The sequence below is a fragment of the Chiloscyllium punctatum genome, chromosome 21 (genome assembly GCF_047496795.1).
Source record: "Chiloscyllium punctatum isolate Juve2018m chromosome 21, sChiPun1.3, whole genome shotgun sequence".
Classification (NCBI taxonomy): Eukaryota; Metazoa; Chordata; class Chondrichthyes; order Orectolobiformes; family Hemiscylliidae; genus Chiloscyllium; species Chiloscyllium punctatum.
This window is the reverse complement of record NC_092759.1, coordinates 22550653-22573684: the sequence shown is the minus strand read 5'-3', so window position 1 is coordinate 22573684 and position 23032 is coordinate 22550653. Positions and strand designations below refer to the sequence as shown.

General features: G+C 52.9%; 1 protein-coding gene across 1 annotated transcript; it reads right to left on the bottom strand.

Moving 5' to 3' along the window:
• Positions 1 to 1131: 1131 nt before the first annotated feature.
• On the bottom strand, positions 1132 to 22782 carry spag7 (sperm associated antigen 7). Its single transcript, XM_072591694.1, has 7 exons — positions 22662 to 22782; positions 15709 to 15776; positions 15085 to 15173; positions 14332 to 14416; positions 10459 to 10548; positions 8335 to 8494; positions 1132 to 2142 (listed from the first exon to the last, which is right to left on the bottom strand). The coding sequence occupies exons 1-7, from the start codon at positions 22744 to 22746 to the stop codon at positions 2027 to 2029; spliced, it is 693 nt and encodes a 230-aa protein (XP_072447795.1). The 5' UTR covers positions 22747 to 22782; the 3' UTR covers positions 1132 to 2026.
• Positions 22783 to 23032: the final 250 nt, after the last annotated feature.

Genomic DNA, 23032 nt, shown 5'->3' with positions numbered 1-23032 from the left:
CACCAGCAGCTTTTCTTTGTCCTGTACAGATTAGTTTACAATCCCAAGCTTGTCCCTGCATTCACCGTCAACTTGGACCACTACATCTTCTCATTGGCTCGTTCAATAAATCCCATCACTTCACAACTTACTGTGAAGATGCCCCTATTATTCTCCCTCTGCATTCACTGTTGGCATAATTTCAAAATTTGCAGATGAGGCAAAGTCCAGGAGAGCACTGATATTTCTAGCAGCACCTAGAGAATAACACCAGACAATCTCCAGTCTGATACAGAATAAAATACTGCTGACTTTCACTGCCTTAGACAATCCTGCAGCCATGAGCTTCAGGCCTGATTGGAGGGTTATCATCTCCTCCTGGGACAGGTCAATACCAACAGTTTGTAGATCAGAGTGGTGCTGGAAAAGTACAGCAGGCCAGGGAGCATCTGAGAAGCAGGAAAATCAACGTTTTGGGCAAAAGCCCCTCATCAGGAATAGAGGCAGGAAGCTTCCAGGGTGGAGAGAGAAATGGGGGTGGGGATGGAGGTGATAGGTCAGAGCGGAGGGTGGAGTGGATCAGTGGGAAGGGAGATTGGCAGGTAGGACAGGTCATGGGGACTGTGCTGAGCTGGAAGGTTGGAACTGGGGTAAGATGGGGGGTGGGGAAATGAGGAAACTGGTGAACCCTGGGTTGGAGGGTCCCGCCAGCCACACCTGAATCCTCATCTACAGGACAGCGGTCTCTCAAAGCAGGGAGTGCTGCAGCTCCAACAACACTCAAGAAGCTCAACACCATCCAGGGACAAAGCAGCCCCCGCTGGATTGGCCCCCCACCCACAAACACCCCCTCCCTCCCTTACCCACCGATGCTCAGTAACAGCAGTGTGTACCAGCTACAAGATGCACTGCAGAAACTCACCAAAGATCCTCAGGCAGCACCTTCCAAACCCACGGCCACTTCCATCTAGAAGGACAAGGGGCAGCAGGTACATGGGAACCCCACCCCCTGCAAGTTCCCCTCCAAGCCCCTCACCATCACTATTCCTGAAAATCACCCTGCCACCCACTCCTCTCCACAGCACACAGACTGCAGTGGTTCAGGTAGCTCACTGCCACCAACACATACAAAACCAGCACACCAGAAAAGCCTTCTGAGAGAATGTTAGAAATTATTGTTTATTTGCGAAAAGATAAAATGATTTCAGCAACTAACTGATACCAAGCATCTCAAAGGATGATAATTTACATTCAAACACAGCAGATAAAAGGGAAAACTCCATTCAAAATGGTTGCAAGTTAGATTCTGAAGGCAATGAGAGAGACAGTAGCTGTTCTGGCCAGGGAACTCCCCTCTCTCTCTCTCTGTCACCAGGAGCTGATTAACACCATCACACAAGCTGGGGGATTGAGCAGACAGACAGAGACAAACAGGACAGGGACGGGGCAGCACTGGAGTCCCAGCTGAGGGGGTGGGGGAGCACAGTTTGGAAACTTGGCATGGGGGGAGCAAAATGCTGAGTTTAGTGTTTTTCGTTGACTCAACGATAACACTCAGAGGCAGCAATTTCAGTGGTTAATGAGTTTAAGCAAGAGTTGTCCACATCAGAACACTGCTTTCCTTAAAGCTTTAAGAGTTGCACAACACAAAGACCTCAGATTAAAACCTTTGTCTGCTTCCCCCCCACTCTAACAGCACTGACCATAATTGAGGATTCCCCCAGTTAACGGTAGACCAGGGGGAAGGGGGTCGATAATCAAGGAAAAGACAACTAGGTGAATATGACAGAGACTAAAGTTCCCCTTGTGCAGTTCACAGGAACCTGGTCCAGGCACAAAGACCAAGGTTTCTGGGTTTAGACACAGATCCCCACAATCCCAACTTGCTACATCCCCCCTCTCCCAAACTGCAGTCTCAATGCTACCCATCTCAGCCCCACATCCCGAGGAACACAGCATGGTTGTAACTGCAGCAATCAGGGCCATTGTCACCCTGATAGAGGTCTCAGCTCCTGAAGGAGATTCACACCTCGGCCTCAACCCCGAGCTACTGTCCACTCGACCCGCCTGTTCCTTCATCCGACAGTTTCAGCTTCTTCTTGGCCCTGATCTCATTCATTGCTTCTTCAATCGAGCGCGTGTCCCTCTTGTTGGTTGTGGGCACTGAGGGTGGGAACAGAGGCGGGGTAAGTGAAGGAGAAACACCAGATAGAAGACACAGATACAGACACGCATAGGGGCACACACACACTCAGATACAGACATAGACACACACACACACAGAGACACATAGGGGCACACACTCTCAGATACAGACATAGACACATAGGGGCACACACTCTCAGATACAGACAGGGGCACATAGATACAGACACACAGGGGCACATACACACTCAGATACAGGTACACGCAGAGACACAAAGGCACACACACTCTCAGATACAGACACACACAGGCACACACACTCTCGGATACAGACACACAGACACATAGGGGCACATACAGGTACACGCAGAGACACAAAGGCACACACACTCTCAGATACAGACACACACACAGACAACATAGAGGCACACACACAGACACATACGGGCACACACACACTCAGATACAGGTACAGATACACGCACAGGGGCACATACACTCAGATACAGGCACACGCAGAGACATGCATGGGGCACACACTCAGACACGCATAGGGACACACACACAGATACAGGCACACTCAGATGCAGGCACACGCAGAGACATGCATGGGGCACACATTCTCAGATACAGGCACACAGACACGCATAGGGGCACACACAGATACAGGCACATGCAGAGACACACACACACTCAGATACAGACACGTAGGGGCACACATTCTCAGATACAGGCACACAGACACGCATAGGGGCACACACAGATACAGGCACATGCAGAGACACACACACACTCAGATACAGACACGTAGGGGCACACACTCTCAGATACAGGTACACGCAGAGACACATAGGGGTACATACACTCTCAGATACAGACACACACACACACACAGAGACACACACAGACACATAGGGGCGCACACACTCTCAGATACAGGTACAGGTACACACAGAGACACGCATAGGGGCACACACACACTCAGATACAGGCACAGAGACACAAATATGGGCAGATACACTCTCAGACAGGCACTCGCAGAGACATATAGGGGCACACATACTCTCAGTTACAGACACACACACAGACACACGTAGGGGCACACACACTCTCAGATGCAGGCACACAGGGGCACATACCTCACAGATACAGGCACACGCAGAGACACACAGGGGCACACACTCAGATACAGGCACACACAGACATGCATAGGGGCATATGCACTCTCAGATACAGACACACAGACACATGGGCACAGTCTCAGATACAGGCACACAGAGACACACATAGGGGCACACACACACTCAGATACAGGCACACAGAGACACACATAGGGGCACACACACTCTCAGATACAGGCGCACGCAGAGAGACAGAATGCTGTGCATGTGCACAGCTTTGGAACATTGCTCAGTAGCTGCTGATATGTCACATGTAGCTGCACACCGTAACACCGCGAGCAGTACTCTGCCTCAATGTCAGCCCTGCAGACATTATCATCACCATCTTCGCTAGTGAGTTCAGTACATGCTCTCGGCTACATTCTTGCAACGTGGCTTTTCCCAGTGCTACTGATAGGAGTTTTATTCAACAAGGACGGAGATTTGAGGGGGTATTAGAACAGAGCAAAGAAGACATCTTAAAGCAGGTGACACAGGCGGACACAGCAAAGCAGAGAGGTTGAAGAAGTTTAGGGATTCGAAGGGTTAAGATCCAGAAAGCTGACAGCACAGCGGATACACCCAGAATTCGGGGATGTCCAGGGAGGCTGGAATCAGAGGAAACCAGAGATCTTGGCGGGTTTAGGAGATTTCAGCTGTCAACCATTGGGAGTTACCAGACTAGGATTCTAATCACGGGATTGGTGAGTGTGAAAGTTAAATAGATACCCAGGAGCGAGTTATAGACGGAATCTAATCGAGGGGTTCGGGGTAGTTTATATATAGAATAACAGGTATCCAGGATTGAGTTACAGACGGGATTCTAATCACGGGGTTCGGGGTAGTTTATATATAGAATAACAGCTACCCGGGAGGGAGTTATAGAGTGGAATCTAATTGAGGGGTTTGGGAACGTTCATATATAGAATGTATGATATATATCCAACAAAGATGTATCCCAGTGAAGATGAAGGAGTACATAAAGAGGATACAGTTAACCAGGGAATTAAGTATAACATCAAGTCGAAACAAAACGCGTACAATGTGGCAAAGATTACTGGTAAGTCAGGAAAGCTTTCAAAACAAAAAGGTGAGAAAGATATAATAGAAATATTGAGGAAGTAAACTTCCTGGAGAAACTAGCAGGCAATATCAAAGCAGGGAGAGCTTCTTTACCTATATCCAAAATGAACAAAGACCTCTTAGAGAACGAGGCTGGGCAAACAGTAATGAGAGGGGAAGGCAGGAAATGGTAGGGAAGGTGAATAAAGACTCTGCATCAGTCTCCACTTTGGAAGGTACTAACAGCATTCCAAACCTTCTAAATATTCAAAGGGCAAAAAGGAGGAGAGGAAATAAACATAACAACTATCAGAGAGAAGCTCCTCTGGAAATTAATCGAGGTAAAGACTGTCATGTCACCTGGGCCTGAGAGTGTCATAGAGATGTACAGCATGGAAACAGACCCTTCGGTCCCACCCGTCCATACCAACCAGATATCCCAACCCAATCTAGTCCCACCTGCCAGCACCCGGCCCCTATCCCTCCAAACCCTTCCTATTCATATACCCATCCAGATGCCTCTTAAATGCTGTAATTGTACCAGCCTCCACCACTTCCTCTGGCAGCTCATTCCATACACGTACCACCCTCTGCGTGAAAAAGTTGTCCCTTAGGTCTCTTTTATATCTTTCCCCTCTCACCCTAAACCTATGCCCCTCTAGTTCTGGACTCCCCGACCCCAGGGAAAAGACTTTGTCTATTTATCCTATCCATGCCCCTCATAATTTTGTAAACCTCTATAAGGTCACCCCTCAGCCTCCTACACTCCAGGGAAAACAGCCCCAGCCTGTTCAGCCTCTCCCTATAGCTCAGATCCTCCAACCCTGGCAACATCCTTGTAAATCTTTTCTGAACCCTTTCAAGTTTCACAACATCTTTCCGATAGGAAGGAGACCAGAATTGCACGCAATATTCCAACAGTGGCCTAACCAATGTCCTGTACAGCCGCAACATGACCTCCCAACTCCTGTACTCAATACTCTGACCAATAAAGGAAACCATACCAAACACCTTCTTCACTATCCTATCTACCTGTGACTCCACTTTCAAGGAGCTATGATCCTGCACTCCAAGGTCTCTTTGTTCAGCAACACTCCCTAGGACCTTACCATTAAGTGTATAAGTCCTGCTAAGATTTGCTTTCCCAAAATGCAGCACTTCACATTTATCTGAATTAAACTCCATCTGCTACTTCTCAGCCCATTGGCCCATCTGGTCCAGATCCTGTTGTAATCTGAGATAACCCTCTTCGCTGTCCACTACACCTCCAATTTTGGTGTCATCTGCAAACTTACTAACTGTACCTGTTATGTTCACATCCAAATCATTTATGTAAATGACAAAAAGTAGAGGACCCAGCACCGATCCTTGTGGCACTCCACTGGTCACAGGCCTCCAGTCTGAAAAACAACCCTCCACCACCACCCTCTGTCTTCTGCCTTTGAGCCAGTTCTGTATCCAAATGGCTAGTTCTCCCTGTATTCCATGAGATCTAACCTTGCTAATCAGTCTCCCATGGGGAACCTTGTCGAACACCTTACTGAAGTCCATATAGATCACATCTACTGCTCTGCCCTCATCAATCCTTTTTGTTATATCTTCAAAAAACTCAATGAAGTTTGTGAGGCATGATTTCCCATGCACAAAGCCATGTTGACTATCCCGAATCAGTCCTTGCCTTTCCAAATACATGTACATCCTGTCCCTCAGGATTCCCTCCAACAACTTGCCCACCACTGAGGTCAGGCTCACTGGTCTATAGTTCCCTGCCTTGTCCTTACCACCCTTCTTAAACAGTGGCACCACGTTTGCCAACCTCCAGTCTTCCGGCACCTCACCTGTGACTATCGATGATACAAATATCTCAGCAAGAGGCCCAGCAATCACTCCTCTAGCTTCCCACAGAGTTCTCGGGTACACCTGATCAGGTCCTGGGGATTTAACCACCTTTAACAGTTTCAAGACATCCAGCACTTCCTCCTCTGTAATCTGGACATTTTGCAAGATGTCACCATCTATTTCCCTCCAGTCTATATCTTCCATATCCTTTTCCACAGTAAATACTGATGCAAAATATTCATTTAGTATCTCCCCCATTTTCTGTGGCTCCACACAAAGGCCGCCTTGCTGATCTTTGAGGGGCTCTATTCTCTCCCTAGTTACCCTTTTGTCCCTAATATACTTGTAAAACCCCTTTGGATTCTCCTTAATTCTATTTGCCAAAGCTATCTTATGTCCCCGTTTTGCCCTCCTGATTTTCCTCTTAAGTATACTCCTACTGCCTTTATACTCTTCTAAGGATTCACTCGATCTATCCTGTCTATACCTGACATATGCTTCCTTCTTTTTCTTAACCAAACCCTCAATTTCTTTAGTCATCCAGCATTCCCTATACCTACCAGCCTTCCCTTTCACCCTGACAGGAATATACTTTCTCTGGATTCTTGTTATCTCATTTCTGAAGGCTTCCCATTTTCCAGCTGTCCCTTTACCTGCAAACATCTGCCTCCAATCAGCTTTTGAAAGTTCTTGCCTAATACCATCAAAATTGGCCTTTCTCCAATTTAGAACTTCAACTTTTAGATCTGGTCTATCTTTTTCCATCACTATTTTAAAATCTAATAGAATTATGGTCACTGGCCCCAAAGTGTTCCCCCACTGACACCTCAGTCACCTGCCCTGTCTTATTTCCCAAGAGTAGGTCAAGTTTTGCACCTTCTCTAGTCGGTACATCCACATACTGAATCAGAAAATTGTCTTGTACACACCTCACAAATTTCTCTCCATCTAAACACTTAACACTATGGCAGTCCCAGTCTATGTTTGGAAAGTTAAAATCTCCTACCATAACCACCCTATTATTCTGTGGGATACATTCTGGGAATATTAAATGAAGTAGCTGGCAGAGGCAGTGAAAGCAATCTCCCAATAATCCTTAAGTGTTGAAAAAACCCCAGAGGATTGTAAAACTGCCAATGTTATACCTTTATTTGCAAAAGAGAGGCACCAAAACTGAAAACAAATTAGCTTAACATCTAAGGTGGGGAAAATGTTAAAAGTTTATGATAAAGGATGGAACAACAAGGCATTTAGAAATACATAACATGATCCAACAGAGACAGCGTGTCCTCAGAAAGGGGAAAGCATGTCTAAAACATTCTTAGATGGAGTACCAAGCAGGATCCAGAAAGGGGAAGCAGTGATATAATTTAGGTGATATATTTGAATTTCTAAAAAAGCAATCCGTAATGTCTACACGTTCAACTACTTAACAACAAACCAGCCCATAGCTAGAGTATTCCCTATAGTTACGAGTTTTTGTGGGTCTCTCTCTCTTATAAAGGTATTACATCGGCATGTATTACATTACATCAAAGTCTAAGGGTAATTGGGCGATTACTACCAGTGCACCCACTGTCTCGGCAGTTATTTCTTTCCATTAAGGAAACCATCAGAGAACAGAGTTGGGAGTAAGGAGACCATTTCCAGGATGGTGAGCAGTGTCGGGAGCTGCAGGTGTTTACAATATACAGACCTGGGAACCACTGACACCAGCCCATCCAAACTGGAGGAGCAGCACCCGGGAAGGTGTCAGGCACCTCGAGACTAGCCATCGGAAACAGGGAAAGGAGCGCGCTGCTGCACCAACACCCCACCCACCCCCTTCCCATGACCACCACCTGCCTCCAGGGGCTGATGTAGCCCCAGTCTATACAGCCACCTACAGACTCACCCTGAGAGGGGAGGACAGTCATTCTGGTCTGTGAGGGACCACTCATGATGACATTAATGACTCACATGAGGGAAGGGAATGGACATACCAGCAGGATTGTGCAGGATACATGGGTGTGGTAGGTGAAACAATGTGGTAAGGGGGTTGGGTGTAGGAGAGAGAGCGTGGGGACTGGGTTTGATGGGGGAGGGGGTTGGGTGCGAGCCAATGCCCTGCTGACAGGTGAACAATCCTCAGAGAGGAAGCCACACGTACCACAGCCGTACGCCTTGTTAGCTTGAAGTGTGTGCGCTCCCTCCTTGGCTGCTACAGTGCCAATTAAATGGCTATACTTCTCCTTGTAGTTGCTGTTGGGGCAGGTCTCCTTCGAAGGCCCTCGGGTTTCAGCTTCCTCGAGTTCTTTCTGAGCCAACTCCTGTGGGCAAGGGACAAAACAGGGACAGAATTATCACTCAGCACCGAGTGGGGAATACCCCCCATCACTGAGGAACAAAACAGGGACAGAATTATCCCTCAGCACCGAGTGGGGAATACCCCCCCTCACTGAGGGATAAAACAGGGACAGAATTATCACTCAGCACCGAGTGGGGAATACCCCCCCTCACTGAGGGATAAAACAGGGACAGAATTATCACTCAGCACCGAGCAGGGAATACCCCCCCTCACTGAGGGATAAAACAGGGACAGAATTATCCCTCAGCACCGAGCAGGGAATACCCCCCCTCACTGAGGGATAAAACAGGGACAGAATTATCACTCAGCACCGAGCAGGGAATACCCCCCATCATTAAAGGCCAGGAGCAATTTGGCACGGACTAAGTCAGATTACCGAGGTAAATGTGGGGGTTGGGGTAGTGTGCACAGAGGTAAATGGGGGTGGGAAATCACAGGGGGGGGGGGGGTGCAGATGTGGGGGTGTCAAATGAAAAGGGTGGGCAGATGTGATGGTGGGGGACAGACATGGGGGGGTGGGGGGGGGGGGGGGGAAGTGGGCTCTGGGCCATGAGGCTGGTCTCCACCTGAAGGTGTGCTGGCGGTACAATGGTTCAGTGGTTAGCACTGCTGCCTCACAGCGCCAGAGACCCGGGTTCGATTCCAGCCTCGGGCGACTCTCTGTGCGGGTTCGCTCCGGTTACCTCCCATAATCCTGGTACCCCAAAGATGTGCAGGTTAGGGTGGATTGGCCATGGGAAATTGTCCCATAGTGTCCAGGGATGTGCAGGTTAGGGTGGATTGGCCATGGGAAATTGTCCCATAGTGTCCAGGGATGTGCAGGTTAGGGTGGATTGGCCGTGGGAAATTGTCCCATAGTGCCCAGGGATGTGCAGGTTAGGGTGGATTGGCCATGGGAAATTGTCCCATAGTGTCCAGGGATGTGCAGGTTAGGGTGGATTGGCCATGGGAAATTGTCCCATAGTGTCCAGGGATGTGCAGGTTAGGGTGGGTTGGCCATGGGAAATTGTCCCATAGTGCCCAGGGATGTGCAGGTTAGGGTGGGTTGGCCTTGGGAAATTGTCCCATAGTGCCCAGGGATGTGCAGGTTAGGGTGGATAGGCCATGGGAAATTGTCCCATAGTGCCCAGGGATGTGCAGGTTAGGGTGGATTGGCCATGGGAAATTGTCCCATAGTGTCCAGGGATGTGCAGGTTAGGGTGGATTGGCCATGGGAAATTGTCCCATTGTGTGCAGGGATGTGCAGGTTAGGGTGGATTGGTCATGGGAAATTGTCCCATTGTGTGCAGGGATGTGCAGGTTAGGGTGGATTGGCCATGGGAAATTGTCCCATAGTGTCCAGGGATGTGCAGGTTAGGGTGGATTGGCCATGGGAAATTGTCCCATAGTATCCAGGGATGTACAGGTTAGGGTGGATTGGCCGTGGGAAATTGTCCCATTGTGTGCAGGCTAGGTGAGATATCCATGCTAAATGCTGGGTTAACAGGGACTCAGTAGGGGGTGGGATGCCAAGTGTTGGTGTCAACTCGATGTACCGAATGGCCTGCTCCCACACTGTAGAGTCGACGATAACTACAGAAGGAAAGAGTGCTTTTAAAGAGTGGGAGCAGGGGAACACATTAGAGAACACCGAGTAAATCAAAAAGTAGGGATAGAGATAGGGCTGAACAAAGTAAAACGTATAACAATAGAAACGATAGAATGTGGCAGGGTCTGGAGGGGAGACAGATTATAACTGGAACAATAAATGAAGGCGAGTGATGACCAAAATGATGAAAGTAATAAAAGCTCCACACGTGAGTGTACATCGTATTTGGAACAAAACGAATGAATTGTCAGCACAACTCCAGATCAGAGGGCAGGGGGCTCGGTGGTGATTTGGCAGACAGTGGGTGACACTCTCCCATCACTCAAAGGTGTCCTGACCTTAATCCGGCGTTTCTCTTCAGCTTTCTGTGGATCCCACTCCTCACCTCTCCGGTAGGCTTCCAGTTCCTCATCAGATGGAGCAAACTCCTGACAAGGCAAACATCGCTTTATTAAACTGCGACAATTCAAAATGATCAAAATGATCATTATACACTTAATGGTAAGGTCCTCGGGAGTGTTGCTGAACAAAGAGACCTTGGAGTGCAGGCTCATAGCTCCTTGAAAGTGGAGTCGCAGGTAGATAGGATAGTGAAGGCAGCGTTGGGTATGCTTTCCTTTATTGGTCAGAGTACTGAGTACAGGAGTTGGGAGGTCATGTTGCGTCTGTACAGGACATTGGTTAGGCCACTGTTGGAATATTGCGTGCAATTCTGGTCTCCTTCCTATCGGAAAGATGTTGTGAAACTTGAAAGGGTTCAGAAAAGATTTACAAGGATGTTGCCAGGGTTGGAGGATCTGAGCTACAGGGAGAGGCTGAACAGGCTGGGGCTGTTTTCCCTGGAGCGTCGGAGGCTGAGGGGTGACCTTATAGAGGTTTATAAAATCATGAGAGGAATGGACAAGGTAAACAGACAAGGACATTTCCCCAGAATAGGGGAGTCCATAACTAGAGGGTATAGGTTTAGGGTGAACATGGAACACTACAGCTCAGTACAGGCCCTTCAGCTCTCGATGTTGCGCCGACCTGCAAAACCAATCTGAACCTTATCTATCCTACACTATTCCATTCCCATCCATATGTTTATCCAATGACCATTTACATGCTCTTAAAGTTGGAGAGTCTACTACTGTTGCAGGCAGGGTGTTCCATACCCCTACTACTCTGAGTAAAGAAACTATCTCTGACACCTGTCCTATATCTATTGCCCCTTAATTTAAATCAATGTTCCCTCGTGCTAGCCATCACCATCTGAGGATAAAAGCTCTCCCTGTCCACCCTATCTAACCCTCTGATTATCTGATATGTCTCACTAAATCACCTCTCAACCTTCTTCTCTCAACGAAAACAGCCCCAGTTCCCTCAGCCTTTCCTCGTAAGACCTTCCTTCTATACCAGGCAACATCCTAGTAAATCTCCTCTGAACCCTTTCCAAAGCTTCCACATTCTTCCTGTAATGCAGTGACCAGAACTGTCCACAATACTCCAAGTGTGGCTGCAACAGAGTTTTGTACAGCTGAAGCATGACCTCATGGCTCCGAAACGCAATCCCTCTACTGATAAAACCTAACCCACCGTATGCCTTCTTAACAACCTTATCAACCTGGGTGGCAACTTACAGGGATCTATGTACATGGACACCGAGATCCCTCTGCTTATCTACACTAACAAGGATCTTAATATTAACCCAGTACTCTACATTCCTGTTACTCCTTCCAAAGTGAATCACCTCACACTTTTCCACATTAAACTCCATTTTCCACCTCTCAGCCCAGCTCTGCAGATTATCTATGTCCCTCTGTAACATGCAACATCCTTCAGCACTGTCCACAACTCCACTGACCTTCGGGTCATCTGCAAATTTACTAACCCATCCTTCTACACCCTCATCCAGGTCGTTTATAAAAATGACCAACACCAGTAGCCCCAAAACAGGTCCTTGCAGTACCCCATTAGTAACTGAACTCCAGGGCGAATATTCCTCATCAACCACCACCCTCCGTCTTCTTCCAGCTAGCTAATTTCTGATCCAAACCACTCAATCACCCATAATCCCATGCCTCTGTATTTTGTGCAATAGCCTACTGTGGGGAACCTTATCAAACACCTTACGGAAATTCACATACACCACATCAAACGGGTTTACTCTCGTCCACCTGTTTGGTCAACATCTCAAAGAACTTAACAAGGTTTGTGAGGCACGAGCTACCCTTTACAATACCATGCTGACTATCCCTAATCAACATATTCCTTTTGTGATGATTATAAATCACCTATAACCTTTTCCAACACTTTACCCACAACCAAAGTAAGGCTCACTGGTTTATAATTACCAAGGCTGTCTCTACTCCCCTTCTTGAACAAGGGAACCACATTTGCTATCCTCCAGTCTTCTGGCACTATTCCTGTAGACAATGACAACATAAAGATCAAAGCCAAAGGCTCAGCAATCCCTTCCCTGGTTTCCCAGAGAATCCTCGGATAAATCCCAACCGCCCCAGGGGACTTATCTATTTTCCCACTTTCCAGAATTGCTAACACCACCTCCTTGTGAACCTCAGTCCCATCTAATCTAGTAGCCTGTTTCTCTGTATTTTCCTTGACAACATTGTTGTGTGAATACTAATAAAAAATATTCATTTAGTGCTTCCACGCACAACTTCCCACTGCTATCCTTGATTGGCCCTAATCTTACTCGAGTCATTCTTTTATCCCTTATATACCTACAGAAAGCTTTAGAGATTTTCCTGATCCTGAATGTCAACACCTTCTCATGTCCCCTCCTGGCTCTTCTTAGCTCTCTCTTGAGGTCTTTCCTCTCAAGTGCCCTAACTGGGCCTTCACATCTCATCCTAACATAAGCCTTCTTCTTCCTCGTGACAAGAGACCCAACTTCTTTAGTAAACTGTGGCTCCCTCGCTCGACCACTTCCTCCCTGCCTGACAGGTACATACTTGTCAACGACACACAGTAACTGTTCCTTGAATAAGCTCTACATTTCTATTGTGCCCATCCCCTGCAGTTTCCTTCCCCATCCTATGCATCCTAAATCTTGTCTAATCACATCTTAATTGCCTCCCCCACCCCCCTAGCTCTTACCCTCTGGTGTATAGCTATTCCTTTCCATTGCTAAAGTAAACATAGCTGAATTGTGGTCACTACCATCAAAGTGCTCATCTACCTCCCAAATCTGGCTGGGTTCAGTGTCAGGAAACCATCCTACACACATTTGACAAAAACCATTTAAAGTACTCAAACTATAGTATTTCCGGTCAATATTTGAGAAGTTGAAGTCCCCCATAATAACTAACCTGTTACTCTCGCTCCTATCGAGAATCATCTTTGCTATCCTTTCCTCTACATCTATTCAAATGCCTATAGAAAACTCCCTACAGGGTGACCTCTCCTTTCCTGTTTCTAACCTCAGCCCATACTACCTCAGTTGACGAATCCTCAAATGGTAAAACTGCTCCTCGGATGCTGCCTGAACTGCTGTGCTCTTCCAGCACCTCTAATCCAGAGTCCTCAAATGTCCTTTCTGCCACCATAATACTGTCCTTGGTATGGAATGAGCTGCTAGAGGCTAGTACAATTCAGCATTTAAAAAGGCATCTGGATGGGAATATGAATAAGGAAGGTTTGGAGGGATATGGGCCAAATGCTGGCAAATGAGTCCAGATTAGGTTGGGATATCTCGGTGGTGTGGATGAGCTGGGAAAAAGGGTCTGTTTCTGTGCTGTACATCTCTGACAGCCACAAACACCCCCTCCCTCCCTTACCCACCGACGCTCAGTAACAGCAGTGTGTACCAGCTACAAGATGCACTGCAGAAACTCACCAAAGATCCTCAGGCAGCACCTTCCAAACCCACGGCCACTTCCATCCAGAAGGACAAGGGACAGCAGATACATGGGAACACCACCCTCTGCAAGTTCCCCTCCGAGCCCCTCACCATCTTGACCTTGGAAATATCTCGCCGTTCCCTCAGTGTGGCTGGGTCAGAATCCTGGGATCCCCTCCCTCAGGGACATTGTGGGTCTACCCTAGCACATGTAAACATTGACCCAGCCAAAGTTTACTAAATATTTAAAAAACCCCAGATGAGAGTAACAACAGTCCCTCTCAGTGACATTAGCCCAGGAAAGAGCAAGATCCATGGCCAGCACCCTGCCCCCACACTGGTGCCTGGACATTCCTTTCTCACGGAATACCTTTTTGAAGATCATCACGTATCGACTCTCATCGTCATCCCCAAATGAGAAGGAGGTCAGGCCAGCCACTTCGACCACATCGTGCCTAGACACAGGAAGAGCCAGTCAGTAAGAGGAAGGTGGGGATCACGATCCAAGCATCAAGCAATACTCAATTCCAGGAACAACAATAAACCAACAACAACCTGCATTTATACAGCAACTGAACTGTTACAAAATATCCCGTAGGGGAGAGGGGTGTGGAGGGAGACGGGGCCGGGGGAGTGGGGAAGGATCTGCGCAGGGTGGGGACGGGGCAAGGGGGAGAATGAAATGAGAAACATAGAGGGGATGAGTGATGGAGCACAGCAGCTGAAAGCACAGTCATTAACAGTGGAGGGATGAGAATCAGAGACGATCTGCTCTGTGTCAGGAAATGCAGTGATTACCACAGGGCACAAAATGAGACTGGACGTTTCCAGCCCAGCTCGGCTCAGGGATTATATACACAGACGGCACACCCTTACAGAACACTCCCCTCCAGCCCAGCTCGGCTCAGGGATTATATACACAGACGGCACACCCTTACAGAACACTCCCCTCCAGCCCAGCTCGGCTCAGGGATTATATACACAGACGGCACACCCTTACAGAACACTCCCCTCCAGCCCAGCTCGGCTCAGGGATTATATACACAGACGGCACACCCTTACAGAACACTCCCCTCCAGCCCAGCTCAGGGATTACACGCACACACAGACTGCACACACTTACAGAATACTCCTCTCCAGCTTGTTCATTGGATCAAACTTCTTCTTTTTCTGTGTGCTGCTCTGGATGAAATCGGAAATCAGTTTCTCCATCTGGAAATATCAGCAACAAAACAAAATCTTCCATCAAAGACTAGTGCAAGCGTTACTCTGTTTCATACCCAATACCATACCTGCCCTGGGAGTGTTTGGTGGGGAATGTGTGGGAGCTTTACTCTGTATCTGACACCGTACTGTTGCTGTCCCTGTCCCTGGGAGTGTTTGATAGGGAGAAAGTGTAGAGGTAGCTTTACTCTGTATCTAACCTTGTGCTGTCCCTGTCCCTGGGAGTGTTTGGTGGGGAGATTGTTGAGGGACATTTAATCTCGATCGAACCTCATACTGTCACTGTCCTGGATTAAACAGGAACAGTGTCAAGGTGGCTCACTTTCAGTTTAAAAGGGTAGATGGAGCCTTATTCTATTCAACCTCACCCTGTCCCTCTCCACGGAGCTTTTGATGGAGACACTGTTGTGGGAACTTTACTCTGTACCTAATGTGGTGCTGTAGCTGTCCTGAGTGTTCAACAGGGACAATGTGTAATGTGGGAGTGTGTAAAGGACGTCCTACAGTCCTCTAACTGTCTTACCCGCTTCCTGAATTCTGCTTTGTGTCTCTTGTCTTCCTCTTGCATCTTTTTTAGTCTGGCTGCTTGCTCTGAGAAAGAAGCAAAGTCACAGTTAACCGTAAACTGGGGCTTATCTGTCAAAGTGAAAGCTGGAGGAGTGCGATGGGAACGAACATGGGGCTGGGACATTGACGACACGGTCTGGGATGGCACTGTGCCTGATGTCACCATCGTCGCCTGTACAGCAAAGGCCCTGAATCCTTCCAGACAGTCTCCCACAATATTCCAACAAAGACTTGGCACGGCTTTTACTGTTTCACAGGATGTGCTGACTCGCTGGCAGTGGCAGGTTTTAATCCCCGTCCCTAAATGCCCCTGAAATAGATCTCTCTTAAGCCATGCCACAGGAGAGTAAAGAGTAAGTCCCACTGCTGTGTGTCTGGAGTTGTAAGTACACCAGACCTGATAAGCACAGCATATTTCCTTCCCTAAAGGACACAAGTTATCCAACTGGGTTTTACAACAATTTGCAACAGTGTCTTGGTCGTCATTTCTAAGAATAGACTTATATTTCCGCCCTTTTCTTCAAAGTCTCATGGTGGGATTGGAATCCCTGCCCTCCCTGCTACCACAATCGCTAAACCCCCCACCCTCCCACCCCAATCGCCGAATCGCCCCGCCACCCCCACCACAATCACCGAATCGCCCCGCCACCCCCACCGAATCCCTCCACCCCCACAACCACCGAATACCCCCAACCCCACCACAATCACCAACCCTCTCCACCATAACCCCCTCCCCCCATATCCATTATCACCCCCATTCCCCTCCCCCATATCCATCATTATCCCCCCTTCTCCCCATATCCACCATTATTCCCCTCCCCCTCATTCCCCTTGCCCCCATATCCACCATTATCCTCCTCCCCCCCATATCCACCATTAACCCCCTCCCCCCCATATCCACCATTATCCCCCTCCCCCACATATCCACCATTATCCCCCTCCCCCACATATCCACCATTATCCCCCTCCCCCACATATCCACCATTATCCCCCTCCCCCACATATCCACCATTATCCCCCTACGAGCATATCCACCATTAACCCCCCCCCACTCCCCTCCCCCCCAAATCCACCATTATCCCCCTCCACCCATATCCACCATTGTCCCCCTCCCCCCCATATCCACCATTGTCCCCCTCCACCCCCATATCCACCATTGTCCCCCTCACCTCCATATCCACCACTGTCACCCTCCCCCATCCTCCTCCCCCCCATATCCACCACTGTCCCCCTCCCCCCCATATCCATTATCCCCCTCCCCCCCATATCCACCATTATCCCCCCCCATATCCACCATTATCCCCCTCCCCCCATATCCACCATTATCCCTCTTCCCCCCCGCACATCCACCATTATCCCCCTTCCCCCCATATCCACCATTATCCCCCTTCCCCCCATATCCACCACTGTCACCCTCCCCCATCCCCCTCCCCCCCATATCCACCACTGTCTCCCTCCCCCCCATATCCACCACTGTCCCCCTCCCCCCCATATCCACCACTGTCCCCCTCCCCCCCATATCCACCATTATCCCTCTTCCCCCCGCACATCCACCATTATCCCTCTTCCCCCCCATATCCACCATTATCCCCCTCCCCCCGCACATCCACCATTATCCCTCTTCCCCCCATATCCACACTTATCTCCCTTCCCCCCATATCCACACTTATCTCCCTTCCCCCCATATCCACACTTATCTCCCTTCCCCCCGCACATCCACCATTATCCCCCTCCCCCCCGCACATCCACCATTATCCCCCTCCCCCCGCACATCCACCATTACCCCCCTCCCCCCGCACATCCACCATTATCCCCCTCCACCCCGCACATCCACCATTATACCCCTCCCCCCCGCACATCCACCATTATCCCCCTCCCCCATTCCCCTCCCCCCCATATCCACCATTATCCCCCTCTCCCCATTCCCCTCCCCGCCATATCCACCATTATCCCCCTCCCCCCCATATCCACCATTATCCCCCTCCCCCCCATATCCACCATTATCCCCCTCCCCCCCATATCCACCATTATCCCCCTCCCCCCCATATCCACCACTATCCCCCTCCCCCCATATCCACCATTATCCCCCTCCCCCCATATCCACCATTATCCCCCTCCCCCCATATCCACCATTATCCCCCTCCCCCATTCCCCTCCCCCCATATCCACCACTATCCCCCTCCCCCCAATATCCACCATTATCCCCCTCCCCCCAATATCCACCATTATCCCCCCTCCCCCCATTCCCCTCCCCCCCATATCCACCACTATCCCCCTCCCCCCATATCCACCATTATCTCCCTCCCCCATTCCCCTCCCCCCATATCCACCACCGTCCCCCTCCCCCCATATCCACCACCGTCCCCCTCCCCCCATATCCACCACCGTCCCCCTCCCCCCCATGTCCATCGTCCCCCCTCCCCCCCATGTCCACCACTGTCCCCCTCCCCCCCATGTCCACCATCGTCCCCCCTCCCCCCCATGTCCACCACTGACCCCCTCTCCCCCCATGTCCCCCTCCCCCCCATGTCCACCATCGTCCCCCCTCCCCCCCATGTCCACCATCGTCCCCCCCTCCCCCCCCATATCCACTACAGTCCCCCTCCCCCCCATATCCACCACTGTCCCCCTCCCCCCCATGTCCACCATCATTCCCCCCATGTCCACCATCATCCCCCCTCCGCCCCATGTCCACCACTGTCCCCCTCCCCCCACCATGTCCACCACTGTCCCCCTCCCCCCCCCATGTCCACCACTGTCCCCCTCCCCCCCATATCCACCATCATCCCCCCTCCCCTCAATGTCCACCACTGTCCCCCTCCCCCATATCCACCACTGTCTCCCCTCCCCCATATCCACCACTGTCCCCCCCCCATATCCACCACTGTCCCCCCCCATATCCACCACTGTCCCCCCCCCATATCCACCACTGTCCCCCCCCCCCCATATCCACCACTGTCCCCCCCCCATATCCACCACTGTCCCCCCCCCATATCCACCACTGTCCCCCCCCCATATCCACCACTGTCCCCCCTCCCCCCCATATCCACCATTATCCCCCTCCCCCCCATATCCACCATTATCCCCCTCCCCCCATATCCACCATTATCCCCCTCCCCCCCCATATCCACCATTATCCCCCTCCCCCCCATATCCACCATTATCCCCCTCCCCCCCATATCCACCATTATCCCCCTCCCCCCCATATCCACCATTATCCCCCTCCCCCCCATATCCACCATTATCCCCCTCCCCCCCATATCCACCATTATCCCCCTCCCCCCCATATCCACCATTATCCCCCTCCCCCCCATATCCACCATTATCCCCCTCCCCCCCATATCCACCATTATCCCCCTCCCCACATATCCACCATTATCCCCCTCCCCCCATATCCACCATTATCCCCCTCCCCCCATATCCACCATTATCCCCCTCCCCCCATATCCACCATTATCCCCCTCCCCCCATATCCACCATTATCCCCCTCCCCCATTCCCCTCCCCCCCATATCCACCACTATCCCCCTCCCCCCATATCCACCATTATTCCCCTCCCCCCATATCCACCATTATTCCCCTCCCCCCATATCCACCATTATTCCCCTCCCCCCATATCCACCATTATCTTCCTCCCCCATTCCCCTCCCCCCATATCCACCACCGCCCCCCTCCCCCCATATCCACCACCGTCCCCCTCCCCCCATGTCCACCATCGTCCCCCTCCCCCCCCCGTCCACCATCGCCCCCCTCCCCCCCCATGTCCACCATCGTCCCCCTCTTCCCCCATGTCCACCATCGTCCCCCTCTTCCCCCATGTCCACCATCGTCCCCCTCTTCCCCCATGTCCACCATCGTCCCCCTCTTCCCCCATGTCCACCATCGTCCCCCTCCCCCCCCCATGTCCACCATCGTCCCCCTCCCCCCCCCATGTCCACCATCGTCCCCCTCCCCCCCCATGTCCACCACTGTCCCCCTCCCCCCCCATGTCCACCACTGTCCCCCTCCCCCCCCATGTCCACCACTGTCCCCCTCCCCCCCCATGTCCACCACTGTCCCCCTCCCCCCCCATGTCCACCACTGTCCCCCTCCCCCCCCATGTCCACCACTGTCCCCCTCCCCCCCCATGTCCACCACTGTCCCCCTCTCCCCCCCATGTCCACCATCGTCCCCTCTCCCCCCCATGTCCACCACTGTCCCCCCCATATCCACCACTGTCCCCCCCCCATATGCACCACTGTCTCCCCCCCCATATCCACCACTGTCCCCCCCCATATCCACCACTGTCCTCCCCCCCCCCATGTCCACCACTGTCCCCCTCCCCCCCATGTCCACCACTGTCCCCCTCCCCCCCATGTCCACCACCGTCCCCCTCCCCCCCATGTCCACCACCGTCCCCCTCCCCCCCCATGTCCACCACCGTCCCCCTCCCCCCCCATGTCCACCACCGTCCCCCTCCCCCCCCATGTCCACCACCGTCCCCCTCCCCCCCCCATGTCCACCACCGTCCCCCTCCCCCCCCATGTCCACCACTGTCCCCCTCCCCCCCCATGTCCACCACTGTCCCCCTCCCCCCCCATGTCCACCACTGTCCCCCTCTCCCCCCATGTCCACCACTGTCCCCCTCTCCCCCCCATGTCCACCATCGTCCCCTCTCCCCCCCATGTCCACCACTGTCCCCCTCTCCCCCCATGTCCACCACTGTCCCCCTCTCCCCCCCATGTCCACCATCGTCCCCTCTCCCCCCCATGTCCACCACTGTCCCCCCCATATCCACCACTGTCCCCCCCCCACATGCACCACTGTCTCCCCCCCCATATCCACCACTGTCCCCCCCCATATCCACCACTGTCCCCCTCCCCCCCATGTCCACCACTGTCCCCCTCCCCCCCATGTCCACCACCGTCCCCCTCCCCCCCATGTCCACCACCGTCCCCCTCCCCCCCCATGTCCACCACCGTCCCCCTCCCCCCCCATGTCCACCACCGTCCCCCTCCCCCCCCATGTCCACCACCGTCCCCCTCCCCCCCCCATGTCCACCACTGTCCCCCCCATATCCACCACTGTCCCCCCCCCATATCCACCACTGTCCTCCCCCCCCCATATCCACCACTGTCCTCCCCCCCCCATATCCACCACTGTCCTCCCCCCCCATATCCACCACTGTCCCCCCCCCATATCCACCACTGTCCCCTCCCACCCCCAAAATCCACCACTGCCCCCCCCCATATCCACCACTGTCCTCCCCCCCCCCCCCATATCCACCACTGTCCTCCCCCCCCCATGTCCACCACTGTCCCCCCCCCCCCCCCATATCCACCACTGTCCCCTCCCCCCCCCCCATATCCACCACTGGCCCCCCCCCCCCATATCCACCACTGTCCTCCCCCCCCCATATCCACCACTGTCCTCCCCCCCCCATATCCACCACTGTCCCCCCCCCATATCCACCACTGTCCCCCTCCCCCCCCCATGTCCACCACTGTCCCCCTCCCCCCCCATGTCCACCACTGTCCCCCTCCATGTCCACCACCGTCCCCCTCCCCCCCCATGTCCACCACCGTCCCCCTCCCCCCCCATGTCCACCACCGTCCCCCTCTCCCCCCCATGTCCACCACCGTCCCCCCCTCCCCCCCATGTCCACCACCGTCCCCCCCTCCCCCCCATGTCCACCACTGTCCCCCCCATATCCACCACTGTCCCCCCCCCCCATATCCACCACTGTCCCCCCCCCATATCCACCACTGCCCCCCCCACCCATATCCACCACTGTCCTCCCCCCCCCACCCATATCCACCACTGTCCTCCCCCCCCCCATATCCACCACTGGCCCCCCCCCATATCCACCACTGTCCCCCCCCCCCATATCCACCACTGTCCCCCCCCCCCATATCCACCACTGTCCCCCCCCCCCATATCCACCACTGTCCCCCCCCCCCCCCATATCCACCACTGTCCCCCCCCCCCCATATCCACCACTGTCCCCCCCCCCATATCCACCACTGTCCCCCCCCCCCCATATCCACCACTGTCCCCCCCCCCATATCCACCACTGTCCCCCCCCCCCCCATATCCACCACTGTCCCCCCCCCCCATATCCACCACTGTCCCCCCCCCCCATATCCACCACTGTCCCCGTCCCCCCCCATATCCACCACTGTCCCCGTCCCCCCCCATATCCACCACTGTCCCCGTCCCCCCCCATATCCACCACTGTCCCCCCCCCCCCATATCCACCACTGTCCCCGTCCCCCCCCATATCCACCACTGTCCCCGTCCCCCCCCCATATCCACCACTGTCCCCCCCCCCATATCCACCACTGTCCCCCCCCCCATATCCACCACTGTCCCCGTCCCCCCCCATATCCACCACTGTCCCCCCCCCCCCCCATATCCACCACTGTCCCCCCCCCCCCCCATATCCACCACTGTCCCCGTCCCCCCCCATATCCACCACTGTCCCCGTCCCCCCCCATATCCACCACTGTCCCCCCCCCCCCCCCCCCCATATCCACCACTGTCCCCGTCCCCCCCCATATCCACCACTGTCCCCGTCCCCCCCCATATCCACCACTGTCCCCCCCCCCCCCCATATCCACCACTGTCCCCGTCCCCCCCCATATCCACCACTGTCCCCGTCCCCCCCCATATCCACCACTGTCCCCCCCCACCCTCCCCAATAACTCTCCTCCCCACCTGCCCCGCCCCCTAGTTTCTATCCCATTCCCTATTGGCTCCTTGTCTCTGACGGGCAACACTGGGAGCCAATGGGAGGTCGGGAGAGTTGACCGTGCGGCTGTCCCCCTTCAACCCCCCCCCCCAGGCCGTACCATCCCCCTCCCCCTCCCCCTCCCCCTCCCCCACCCTCTCTCCTCCGGCCCCTGGCCCATCCCCCTCCCCCCGGGCTCACCCCGGGCCTGCCGCCGGCTCTCCTGGTCGCCCACACTCGGCGGTTTCTCCATTGAGCTCAGGATAGTTCCGAGCAGGTCCGCCATCTTGGACCGCACCGGAAGTGGCGCCGGGCGGTGAGCCCCGCCCCCTCTGACGCATGGGGTGGAGGGTGGGGCTAAACCTTAAAAGGGCGTTTCCCGAGCGGCGCTCGCTCCCGACCAAGAGATGGCCGAGAGGGCTCAGCGCCGGGCTCGGAGCCTGTGGGACTCCCTCAGTAACTGAGGTTCGATCCCCACCCTCCACCCTCCATCAACTAAACAGAAAATTAAATTCAAACAGCACGGGTTCGATTCCCGTCTCGGCTGACTCTGTGTGTGTGGAGTTTGGTGG